Genomic DNA, 13,082 nt, shown 5'->3' with positions numbered 1-13,082 from the left:
CTACTCCAGTATTCTGGCCTGGAGAATTCCATGAACTGTATCGTCCACGGGATCGCAAAGAGTCAGACACGACTGCGCGATTATGCAACTTTCACTTGCTGTCAGAAGAGGAAATCAAGACAAGACAAACCTTGATGGGAGAATATATTTCTGATAGATGCAACTAATAAGAAGTTGGGGTTCGATCACATCACTCCATGGCAAATAGATTTGGCAAAAAGTAGAAACAGTGGCAGATTTGTTTTTCTTGGGCCCCAAAATCACTGTGGTATGGGACTGCAGCCACCAAATTAAAAGACACTTGACCCTTGAAAGAAAATCTGTGACAAACCTAGACAGCATATGAAAAAGCATGTAGATGTATGGCAAAACCAATACAATATTGTAAAGTAATTAGCCTCCAATTAAAATAAGTAAATTTATATTAAAAAATAAAAATAAAATATGAGAAAAAGAAAAAAGAAAAAGCAGAGACATTACTTTGCCGACAAAGTTCCATATAGTCAAAGTTACAGTTTTTCCAGTAATCATGTACAGATGTAAGAGTTGGACCATAAAGAAGGCTGGGTGCTGAATAACTGACCCTTTTGAAATGTGGTGCTGGAGAAGACTCTTGAGAGTTCCTTGGATAACAAGGAGATCAAACCAGTGAATCCTAAAGGAAATCAATCCAGATGTGAAGAGCTGACTCATTTTAAAAGGCCCTGATATTGGAAGGATAGCATGCCCCTTGCAAAAAGTATGTGCAAAGACAACTACTTTTACAATATTTTGTTATTATTTTTCATAGGAAAGGTAAAAATTGCTTTTCCTGCTTTAAATCCTGTCATCCTTGCTAGCATATTGACTATGTCTTCATTGTCAAGTATGAACTAGTGAATGTAAGCTTAACTATTTTAAACATTTTCTCATTTGTTTTAAAAATCCCAATCTGTATCTTTCTGATATCAGTAGTTAATAAAGACTCTAAAAATACAGAAAACTGTCCATAATATAACTAATTTTTATTTTCAAAATTTATTACAATATTATTCACAGGACCTTTGGTAACAGATAATCATTTCTAAAATGATGGGGAGTTTTGAAGTTACATAATCAAGTAAACCATCGTTACAGAATAGAAACTCTCATCCAGCAGTAACATCCATCATGTGATTTAAAAATTGCTAGAGATTTTTCGGGGAGGGTGCTGAAAGGGTGCTGAATTATATCTACTCTCAAATTCCAAATATGTATCTATCTTTATACGAGGCTTTTTTTTTAGGAAGAGAACATTACTGCAAACTGAAAATTACAATAGTGTCATTTTCCAACTACCCAACTTTTTTGTTGAGGTCATGGATGTCCAAGAACAGGAAGAAAAGTAAGAAAATCACTACTAGTTAGAAAATCTCATTTGGAATCATAGTCTCCTTTTTTGCTAATATAGGGATTTACCAATATTTAAAATTTTAATACAAGCTTTAAGAGGAAAATAAAGTGCCATGTATAAAATTATCTTAATTTTCTGAGTCAATACATTTAAGTATTTTATAAAAATATTTAATTCTTTATATCTCCAATAGTATACACACATCCACAAACTTTGTTTTCCAAATTTCAGAGAAGATGCATGTAATTCTATGAATTGATAAAATAAATTTATTAAAATCATTTTATTAAAAGTGATTAATACAGATATTAATAACCTGAGTTTTTAGTTTGGCTTTTTAAAAATTGACATGCATAAAATCACTTCTGATTTCTAGTCTCAGCTTCTCATGTGAAAAGGACGATATAGAATGAAATAATTTGTCCTATACTTAGAAGCTCTAGAATTCATTGAATTCGTGTGGATGTTGGTAAGGGAAGAATTGACTGATTGACTGCTATAGGGCTAAATAACGTGAAATTAGCATGACAAATGTTTTATTTCTATGACCCTTCTCACAGCACCCTTTACCTCTTTGTTTCTCAGACTGTAAATCAGTGGGTTTAACATGGGAATCACCAGTGTATAGAACACTGAAGCCACCTTCTCTTGTTCTACAGAATACTGGGAACCTGGCTGAATGTAATTAAAACTCAAGGTGCTGTAGAATATGGTCACAGCGGTCAGGTGAGAGGCACAGGTGGAGAAGGCTTTCTGTCTGCCTGCTGCTGAGTGGATCCTCAGGATAGCAACAGCAATGAAGGTGTAGGAAATGATCACAATCAAGAAGGTGGCCATGGCAATGACTCCAGAGAAGGTTAGGAGCAACAGCTCATTCATGGAGGTATCAGAACACGACAACTTCAGCAGTGGGGGGACATCACAGAAGAAGTGACTGATGACATTGGACCTGCAGAAAGACAATCTCCCAAAGCTTATGGTGTGGGTCAGTGAGTTAATCATTCCACCAACGAGTGATCCAGTGACCATTCCCACAGACTTCCTCTTAGACATGGCTGCAGCGTAAAGCAAAGGGTTTACAATGGCCACATAACGGTCGTAAGCCATCACGGACAGCAAGAAGCCTTCTGTGGTGATGAACACCCCGAAAAACAAATGCTGCACTATGCAGGCAGAGAAGGAGATGGTTTGCCTCACAACTAGGAAGCTAATCAGCAATTTTGGTGCAATAACAGATGAATAACAGGCATCCACAAAGGAAAGGCAGCTGAGGAAAAAGTACATGGGTGTGTGGAGCTTGGGGGTGATTTGGATTAAGAAGATCATGCCAAGATTCCCCACCAAAGTAATAACATAAATCACCAGGAACAATACAAAAAGAATAGCTTTCAGCTCAGCATTGTCTGTCAGTCCCAAAAGAATAAATTCAGTAACAACCGTAAAATTCTTTGCAGCCATTTAATTCCTTAATCTTGAAATCTGTAAGTAAAACAGATGTGGGGATTAGAATGTACACAGGAGAATCTGGTGTTTAATATTAAAGACTCAGAAATATATATAGGCTTCTGTCCTTGGAAAAATAAATTATTTTGCCAAACCAAGCTTGATTAGACTGTTTTATTTATTTTTTTCATTTAGTGGTAGTTATAATTCTACTCCATAAGCAAATATATGAAAATTCATTTTGGCTCTCAAAAATCTAATTCTGTCTCCAAGTGCCTGCCTCTATGAGAAAGTGATACTGGCTTGAGGGATACTGATGGAAAATATAAGGAATTCACAAAATTAAACTTAATCCTTCTTTAAAAGTCTTCATTTTTAAAGGAGTAAATTACAAGAAGATCTTTAGTCAGCTGTACTATTATCTCCATTGTTAATCTATAAAAGCACTATGATATAGCCAGATAAAAGCAAAGCTGTGAGATGGAGTCCTGACCTCCAAAGATGCCATGATGCTCTTTAAGTTGCATAAATCTCTGGCCTCTTATGACACTTCCTTATAAGCATCACAGAGAGAGACCCTCAGTGAAATCACACAAGGGTGAGACTCAGAACATAGAAAATGAGGCCTTGTCTAAATGGAGCAGTTAAAAGATGTTATATATTACATGGGGCTTTTTAGCTCCATCCGTTGTTATATAAATTTCTATACATAATATTTAACTATTTATTATAAACATTCACATATAAACATGTATATATATAAATATACATAGAAAAGATAAAATGTAAAATGTGGAATAACACAATCATTTATTGTTCTGGAATGTTTTTTGTTCATTTAATGTTCTGGAATGCCTTTATATAATTCTATATATAAAATTGAAGTGTGGCTCAGTTGTGTCTGACTCTTTGCGACCCCATGGACTGTAGCCTACCATGTTCTTCCATCCATGGGATTTTTCCAGGTAAGAGTACTGGAGTGGGTTGCCATTTTCTTCTCCAGAGGATCTTCCCGACTCAGGGATCGAACCCGGGTCTCCCGCATTGTAGGCAGATGTATATATTTATATTTATATGTGTGTATGTTGTGCTGTGCTTAGCCTTTAGTTGTCCCCAACCCTGCGAGCTCAGGGACTGTTGCCCACCAGTCTCCTCTGTCCTTGGCCTTCTCCAAGCAAGAATACTGGAGTGGGTAGCCATTCTCTTCTCAACCCAGGGATTGAATCCAGGTCTATCTCTCTCTCTCTCTTTCTCTCTCTCTCTCTCTATATATATATATATATATATGTATAACACTAATATATATATTAGTAAAACAGCACTTTGAAATGAAAGTCACTCAGTCAAGCCTGACTCTTTGCTAGCCCAGGGGATGTATCCTGCCTGTCTCCCCTGTCCTTGGAATTCTCCAGGCAGGAATACTGGAGGGGGTACCCCATTTTCTTCTTGACCAGGGATTGAATCTGGGTCTCCTGCATTGCAGGCAGATTCCTCACAGTCTGAGCCACCAGGGAACACTGTGGTTTTCTCAATCCAGTTTCTATTCTTTAGGTAGTTTCGTTACTTAGACTTTTTAGTCTATTGTACCAGGTTATGCTATGTGAGTGCTCTGCCATTTCCGACACTTTTCAACCCCCTGGACTTTAGCCCACCAGGCTCCTCTGTCCATGGAATTTTCCAGACAAGAATACTGGAGGGAGTTGTCATTTCCTCCTCCAAGGACTCTTATGGATTCAGGGATGGAACCTGTGTTTCTTTTGCCTTCTACATTGACAGGCAGATTCTTTACCACTGTACCACCTAGGAAGCCCAACTATGCTGATATAAGAATCAATACATCCATAAGAGTGTAGGGCTCTCCATATATTTTTAGATATAAAGAAATAAATACAATGATAAAATTTGGTTTATCTATGTCAATTCTTAATTTATTTTAATGAATATTTCAACTGCCACAAAAGCGAAATAGTTGGCATCAGCCCAACCTACAATTAAAATATGTTGCTATCATTTATTGATTTATTGACTTTGGGAAAGTCATTTATCTTCTTTTATACTAGTATAATCACACCTACATCACATGATTACTGAAAATAAGAGATACTATGGGAAAAATGCTAGGTTTTGCTTTGAGTTAATAATAAGTGCACAAATTATAAGATAGATAAATAGGAAGGTGGGGAGATAAGTTAGTAGATAAACAATATATTGACAGAGAATTGCAATGTGAACAAATTTAATGGTCATGCAGATGAGTATAAATCATGAAAAAAGGTACAACAGTGAATGTATTAACATTTCGCAAATTTGAAATCTTTAGTTCATTCTGTTTAAAAATACAAGGAAACAGAAATGCATGTTTTAATATTTTCTTTCATAAATATGTAGCCTAGAAGTTTTCACAATTGCTAATACATTACTCAGAAACTATCAAAACATTTGCCAAAATGCATGAGTTCTTCAAACTGTAATGTTAAATCTAGACATTTCAAAATAAAATATAACATTATTTCATCACATCTGAGCTATCTAATTCAGTAATTAGTAACTTTATGTGAATGTTTAAATAGAAATTAAACATAATAAAAATAGGTAAAATTCTACAGTCTGATTTAGTCTCAAGTGCTCAATAGTCATACATGACTATATAGCCACTATATTGATCAGTGCTAATTACAGAACATTTCAATCACTGCAGAAAGACTTGTATTGATTAGAGCTCTCATCTAACTCTCTAACTCATCTTTCTAAAGTATCAGTTAAACAGCATTGTCTCAAGGAAAGATACTTTACAGATAGTTTTCATTGTAAGCATAATTAAAAAGGATTTCCAAATGGAATTTAGAAATTAAATTATATTACTCATCAGGCATGCCTATCCCTGTAAAACATAAGACAATATTGTGAATAAAACTAGATGATACAGGTGGAGAGGATAGAGTGAAGTTGGTTTAAATGACCTCTAATATTCTTAACATTCATGATTCTATCAGATTTAAAACAATCTAAGTGATCTATTAAAATATGGGAAAAATTTAAAAACAAAAGAAAGAAGTCAATTATTATAAAATAAATTCAACTTACTGAAAGAAAATATTTTAAAATTTCAGCTTTAGAAACTTCATGTTGTTTTCCATGTTTTCTTTTTTACAAAACTTTATTGAAAACAATAATTAAAAGTATATGATGAAGATGATATCTCCAAGTAAAACAACAGAAGGCAAATCATCATTAATACACAATAAATAGAGTAACAAAGTAACAAATGTTTAACATTTTTTATTTTTGCTCTAAAAGAACAAATTTGAATAGAAGGTACAACTAAATATATATATACAGGCACTTTTTAGATCAGCTTCTAATGAGTTCTATTACAGCTTAAATGTTATAAAGTTAACAAATGAAACCTTGGGAAACACAGTTCTTAAGGGACTTAACATTTTCCCCTGATTCATAGATGTCCCTAAAGTGTGTAATTAACTAAAACACTATAAAGAATTTTTAAATCATCAAGCTTGGAGGATTCTTGAATTCAGTAAAATTTAAAAAGAAAAATAATGAAAAGAATTTGCTCCACAGAACAGAGATTTACCTGAATGATAAATGGTCAGGTGTCACTAGGCTTGTTATGCAGATATGCAAGATAAGGAAACTGAAAACACAGTTAATTTTAAAGATTCTTTAAAAGCATCATACACAGAGAGAGAATAAAAAAGTGAATTTTTGGTGGTTAGATTGCCAATCTCTATTTTCAGTTTAACTTGGAAACTGAGTTCAAAAGAGTTCTTCTAGAACTCTTGTGAAAATTCAAGGCTTACATTCATCAAACTACTTACTGAAGAACAACATATTCTAGGCATCATTTACAAACGGAGATAAATGGGTTATCAAAAATGGTTCAATCTTCATTTTTAGAAAGATTGGAGAATAAATATACTCCCAAAGACACTTAGATTATATAAAAATCTATAATTAAAATAGAACATTGAGTTTAAAATTGATAATTTAAATAAAGAAACAGATAATCACCATGGGGAGCAATGAGAGAATGCTCAAATTAGACAAGTAGGAAAATTGGTAGGATGCATTTCCCGAGGGCTTTTATCAATCTCTGTAACAAGAATATTGGATTTTAATATATCTGTTGCTAAAAATAACTGGAAAATCAGAGACAGACATGTAACAAAAGTTTTCAGCTATTTGACAACTGGTGGCCCGTGACAGTAGGATGGTGATGACTGGCCCCTGATATGGAATGATGGTGGGACATATGACAGTCATGTGGAGAGGAAGACACTGAGTGAGGTCAGGAAGGCTACAGTGCCTGGAATATGCAGGGCTGAGCACTGGAGTGGAGACACCGAAGCAAAATAATTTCACATCAGCATGAAGTTGGCTGGCGACATTTCCGATGGCTTCTAAATTGCAGCTATTGAGATTGTATAAAGCCAAGCCAAGAATGGGCTTCCCTCATAGCGCAGTTGGTAAAGAATTGGCCTACAATGCAGGAGACCCGGGTTCGATTCCTGGGTAGGGAAGATCCCCTGAAGAAGGAAACAGCAACCCACTCCAGTATTCTTGCCTGGAGAATCCCATGGGCAGAGGAGCCTGATGGGCTACAGTCCATGGGGTCACAAGAGTAGGACACGATTTGGCGGCTAAAGAGAAATCTAGAACAGCTACTAAGAAAAAAAGGAACTGCAAGGAATTTGTACCTTGAAAACTACCAGTTCTCATAGGGTTAGGATACATTCAAATTTGTCAAATCTTATTGAAGAATGTCATTGAACATCTAGAGCTTTCAATAAAGACAGCTGAAGAGAGAACTTGCCCCAAAAGAAATAATGCACTAAATTCCATCTAACAGAACTCACCATTAACTCTCAACAGGATTATGCAGGTGAGCAAGCAAATAAACTGACTGGCAAAACAAATCCCAGCACTTTGAAGATAGAATTGAAAAAAACAAAAAACAAAACAAAACTATGGACTCAACTGAAAAATGTACTCGATGTCCAGCATCCAAAGAAATATCTGCAAGTTGAAGAGAAAATGTTATCCATAACCATGAGAAATATGTCATCATTTCTAGATCCAGGAATAACAGATGAGAGAATAAGTGGTGAAAGGGTTAGTCACTCAGTCGTGTCTAACTCTTTGCAACCCATAGACTGTAGCCCTCCAGGCTCCTCTGTCCATGGAATTTTCCAGGCAAGAATACTGGAGTGAGTGGCCATTTCCTTCTTCAGGAGACCTTGCCAACCCAGGGATCATGTGTCTCCTGCACTGCAGGGAGATTCTTTACCATCCGAGCCACCAGGGAAGCCCCAGAATAGGAAAACAAAGGCTATAAAAGAAGTAGCAAATATTTTAAGAATTCGAAGGCAAATATAAATATGGAAATTAGAACTGAGAGTTATAATAGGAAACCAAATTGAGTCAGTAGGACTCAGTACAGTATCAAGAATGAACATTTTACTCTGTATTTGTTAAAAGCAGATTAGACATTGAAGAAATAACTTAGTGAAAAAGACACAAAACAATAGAACTCTCTACATTTAAGTACCAAGAGATAAATGGAAATCGCTAAAAAGTTAGACACTTGACAGCCCTAAGTAAAATACATTATATATATATTAAAAAAGAATAATAAACACTGACTTTGTGAAAAATAATGCACACTAAAAGAAAATGAACAAACATTTAACAACACTGGAAAAATAGCAAACACTAATTTTATATCAGACAAAAACATAACCTATAAATTTAAAGAAATACACTTTTTCCTTATCTGCTTCTGGCAATCACCAGGTAAAATTTGATAAGATATCACACCACAGTTAAAAACTTTGAGAAAAAAAAGAAATAGCCAACCTTGAAATTACTGGAGACAGAAAATTAAGCAAGTTATGAAAGGCATTAGACATTCATTAATGGAACAAGTGAATGTTCTCCTTTTACAAATTCTATTTTGAGAAGGGCTTGATCTTGCAACAAATGATTACCCTGTAAATAGCCCACAGTCTTTCTGAGCTGAACAACAAAAGACACAGAATTGGGACAAACATAGTCAAAGGGAAAAAATGAGAGAGCAAGATGAATTCTAGGAAGGAGAGAGCCAGGGAAGGGGAGATTAATGTCCTATGTAAAAACTTTGTCCACTTCGCTGATCCTGAGCCGTGAATGTGTGGTGCAGACTCCATATGCTAGACAGAGCTAAAAATATGAAGTAATATTTGTATTACAACCCATGAGACAGAGTTTGAGTCAAAGCATGTCAGTTTTCTGCTAAAAGAAAAAGGAACAAATAAAATCAACTCTCTTAAGATAAGGACAACAATATTCAGACATAGCAAGGCATTACAATATCCAAGATAAAGTCAAAAAATTTCTTGACACACAAATGTGCAAGAAAATTAGGACAAGCCTTGAAAGAGCAGCAGAAATTGGTTCTTTATTCTTTTTCTCCCTTCTCAGTCTTTAGATATGTATATATACATATGTGTGTATAGTTTAAGTGGAGGTTTTAACTTTCCAGTCTCCCCTTCCCACTTTATTCCTAAATATCTTTTATATTTGAGAGGCTTCCCTGGTAGTTCAGTGGTAAGGAATCTCACCTGCAGGCAGAAGACACAGGAAATTCAGGGGTTTGGGAAGATCCCCTGGAGGAGGGCATGGCAGTCCACTCCAGTTTTGTTGCCTGGAGAATCCCATGGACAGAGGAGGCTGGCCACTACAGTCCATGGGTTGCAAAGAGTCCGAGAGGGCTGAAGCCACTGAGCACACAGGAGCAAAGGTAGGAGAGGGTTTTCTGCCCTCCCTCAGTTCAGTTCAGTCGCTCAGTCGTGTCCGACTCTTTGTGACCCCATGAATCACAGCACTCCAGGCCTCCCTGTCCATCACCATCTCCTGGAGTTCACTCAGACTCAACGTCCATCGAGTCAGTGATGCCATACAGCCATCTCATCCTCTGTCGTCCCCTTCTCCTCCTGCCCCCAATCCCTCCCAGCATCAGAGACTTTTCTAATGAGTCAACTCTTAGCATGAGGTGGCCAAAGTACTGGAGTTTCAGCTTTAGCATCATTCCTTCCAAAGAAATCCCAGGGCTGATCTCCTTCAGAATGGACTGGTTGGATCTCCTTGCAGTCCAAGGGACTCTCAAGAGTCTTCTCCCACACCACAGTTCAAAAGCATCAATTCTTCGGCACTCAGCCTTCTTCACAGTCCAACTCTCACATCCATACATGACCACAGGAAAAACCATAGCCTTGACTAGACGGACCTTCACTGGCAAAGTAATGCCCTCCCTAGTGGTAGTATAATTCTTTGTATCACTGTAAATAACTAATAAAACAGTAAAACGTATAGAAGACAATCTGAATAAGCAGTTTTATCTAGCACAGATATAAAAGTTCAAAAAAATATATTGATCAGAAAGAAAAACAACAAAATTAAAATGAACCAAAGGGTAGATATTTCAAAAGGACATATATGAGACTCATATTTTATACAGAAAAGTGTTTATTATTATTAGTCTTCAAGCAACAAAAAAATCACAATGAAATAATTTTCACTAATTTCTATTTCAAAATTTTAAAACTTCTACATGAAATATTGGCACAGATTGTCAGAAAATGGGACTCTTATGGATATTTGTTGGTAGTGTAAAAGGCTGCAATAAGCTTGGAAGGCTTCAAATTTCTTATAAGCTTAAATATTCATTTATCCTGTGATCCAGTAATTTCACCCTTAAATCTAACCGCAAGAAATTAACTCATCCGTCCACAAACATATTTAAATGGAAATGTTTATACTAAGCTTTTTATAATAACCCAAAACACTAATATTCATCAATGACTAAAGAATGATGGCACATACATGTATTGGGATATAATCTAGCTATAAAAATCACAACATAGATAAATGTCAAAATCACTATATGAAGTGAAAGATACCATATTAACAGTATGTACTGCATTGCTCTATTTACATGAAACTCAGGAACAGGGAAAATAAGTTTATGGAAACAAACCAGAGCAGCAGTTGCTGGAGGTGGGAGGATTTTGTTTGAGGTGTAAAGGGGAGAGGAACATTTCTATATTGGAAATGGTCTAGATAAAAGATATAAAGCATCAGAAAAATTTCTTTGGGACTGAAAGTGTCCCATGTCTTGTTTTAGGGTTAGGAACAAATAAAACAGTTTTTAGAACTTATCCATTTGCACCAGTTAGGTCCATCTTTAACTGAATATGAGTTTCCCTCAATTATTGTATGTGCAGAAGCCATAAAGGAAGATGGCATGGGTAAAATATTATGAGAGGGAATATAATATTTTATGTTAGATTTTATTCTTGATGAGGTTGTACTGAACATTATCCAAGCATGGTTGAATCTCTGCTCAGGCAACACTATGGTTGAGACAATCATCACAGTAAGATACTGCATCTCAGTTTGTTATGGTTGGTTATATGGAAGGACAAGACAAGAATATATTTTCCACTTAAAGATCAGGGTTTAATTTCAAATCGTCTAGTTTTCAATTATATGGCTTTGGTCAAATTACCTGGTTCTCCGAAACTTGATGTCCTCTGAATATGGAAATAATACCTATCTCACATAGATTAAATGATATATTTTTAACCCCGTGTTCACTACATATTTTTACTTGACTAACACATTTAAAGAAAAAAAAAGTATGTGATGATGATAATGCCATTTAAAATTTATCATGGGCTTTGTAATTGTACCAGTTTTACCGGAATAAAGCTGACTGAAGAATTTTTCATTGCTACTTCAATCACTGATTCTGTGTGAGGGGATACGTATTTTTACAGAGCTCTCCAGGAACTGTACAGATCCTTTATGCTGTTTGCTTTCTTTCTTTGAATTATCCCTTACACTTTTTTTTTTCTTCAATTGGGAATATACAGAACATTCTGAATAACTAGCAGTCACCACAGGCAGTTTTTAATAAATGCTCAGATGATTTAGGTGTAATCATCTGAATAAATTATACTACTTCCTCTGGGATCATCACAGAGGAAGAGAAAAGTCATATATTCTCCTTACCCAAACAAAAAGTAATTGTGGAGAAGAAAATCCAATTCTTCATTAAAGGTGAGTGGATAGAAGTGGTCGATTTTGCTTAGCACCTGGGTGTCGGTCATTTCCTGTTTTCTGGCCTCTGGCCATGGACTCTTAGGACTCTTAATGGTCACTGAGTGCTAATTCTTTACACGACAAAAACAGTATTACCTTCCTTTTTATCTGGAGCAGTATGAACTTTTTAGAGTATTAGATCCTATGAATTGACTAGAAGCAATATATCCACTGATACTTGAAATGTGAAAATGTATTTGGATATTTCATGGGAAAAAAAGTTAGAAATATCTGAAAAAATCATCACTGACCTCATCTATTAGAATCTATTAAGATTAAGATTTATCTAGATAAGATATAGGATGCCCAGTTACATCTGAATTTTAGATAAAATATTTTTTAGTAGAATTCTTTTGTACTATTTGATCATTATTATTCATATAAACTATACAATGCAATATTTAAAAAGAATACATTCAATTATGTATTCTATATTATAATATATATATTTAAAATTTGCAATATTTTAAGTGAAAACAATTTTAACATAACGATATAAGTCTTTACGGCACTTCCCTGGTGGTTCATATGGTAAAGAATCTGCCTACAATCCAGGAGGGTTTGATCTCAGAGTTGGGAAGATCCTCTGGAGAAGGGAATGGCTACCCACTCCAGTATTCTTTCCTGGAGAATTCCACAGACAAAGGAGCCTGGCAGCCTATAATCCTTGGGCTCACAAAAAAATCGGACACAACTAAGTGACTAAGAGTTTCAAAGTCCTTATATATAAAGATAAACCATATGTATTTGACATTTTTTAGTTGTCTGCTTTTTCCCCCTACTGGTTGCTTACTACTTGATTTGTGTTTTTTGTTTGCTTGTTTGTTTTCAGGAAAGGCTTTACAAACTGAAAGAAATAGACTGGCAAATCAATAGAATTATTTAGGAGTTACCGAGAAAGCCCTGACCCTCAGATAACTCCTAACTTCTATCATTATGTCTGAAGATTGAAAAGTCAGCCATTCTTCTGCATAAGTTTTGCATTTTGTATGCCTTAATTCCCTAAATGGAAGTGCATGACATGCTGCATCAAAATGACTGGAGATATTCTTTCCTGAAATAGAAGAATGGACAGGATATCAATACCTCCTTAAGATTCTAGCAGCTG

The 13,082-nt window shown here is 35.4% G+C and overlaps 1 protein-coding gene across 1 annotated transcript; it reads right to left on the bottom strand.

Annotated features, from left to right (window-relative positions):
- Positions 1-1,891: 1,891 nt before the first annotated feature.
- LOC120877032 (olfactory receptor 1052) lies at positions 1,892-2,830 on the bottom strand. The gene has a single exon (XM_040259336.1). It carries the CDS (start codon positions 2,828-2,830, stop codon positions 1,892-1,894), a length of 939 nt encoding a protein of 312 aa, XP_040115270.1.
- Between the last annotated feature and the right edge of the window lie 10,252 nt (positions 2,831-13,082).

This window comes from Oryx dammah, unplaced genomic scaffold, assembly GCF_014754425.2.
Source record: "Oryx dammah isolate SB20612 unplaced genomic scaffold, SCBI_Odam_1.1 HiC_scaffold_17, whole genome shotgun sequence".
NCBI lineage: Eukaryota > Metazoa > Chordata > Mammalia > Artiodactyla > Bovidae > Oryx > Oryx dammah.
The sequence above is the reverse complement of the archived record's forward strand: the minus strand, read 5'-3'. Positions and strand labels throughout refer to the sequence as shown.

Coding starts and splice junctions, on each gene's coding strand:
- LOC120877032 (XM_040259336.1), bottom strand. CDS start 2,830: ATGGCTGCAAAGAATTTTACGGTTGTTACTGAATTTATTCTTTTGGGA.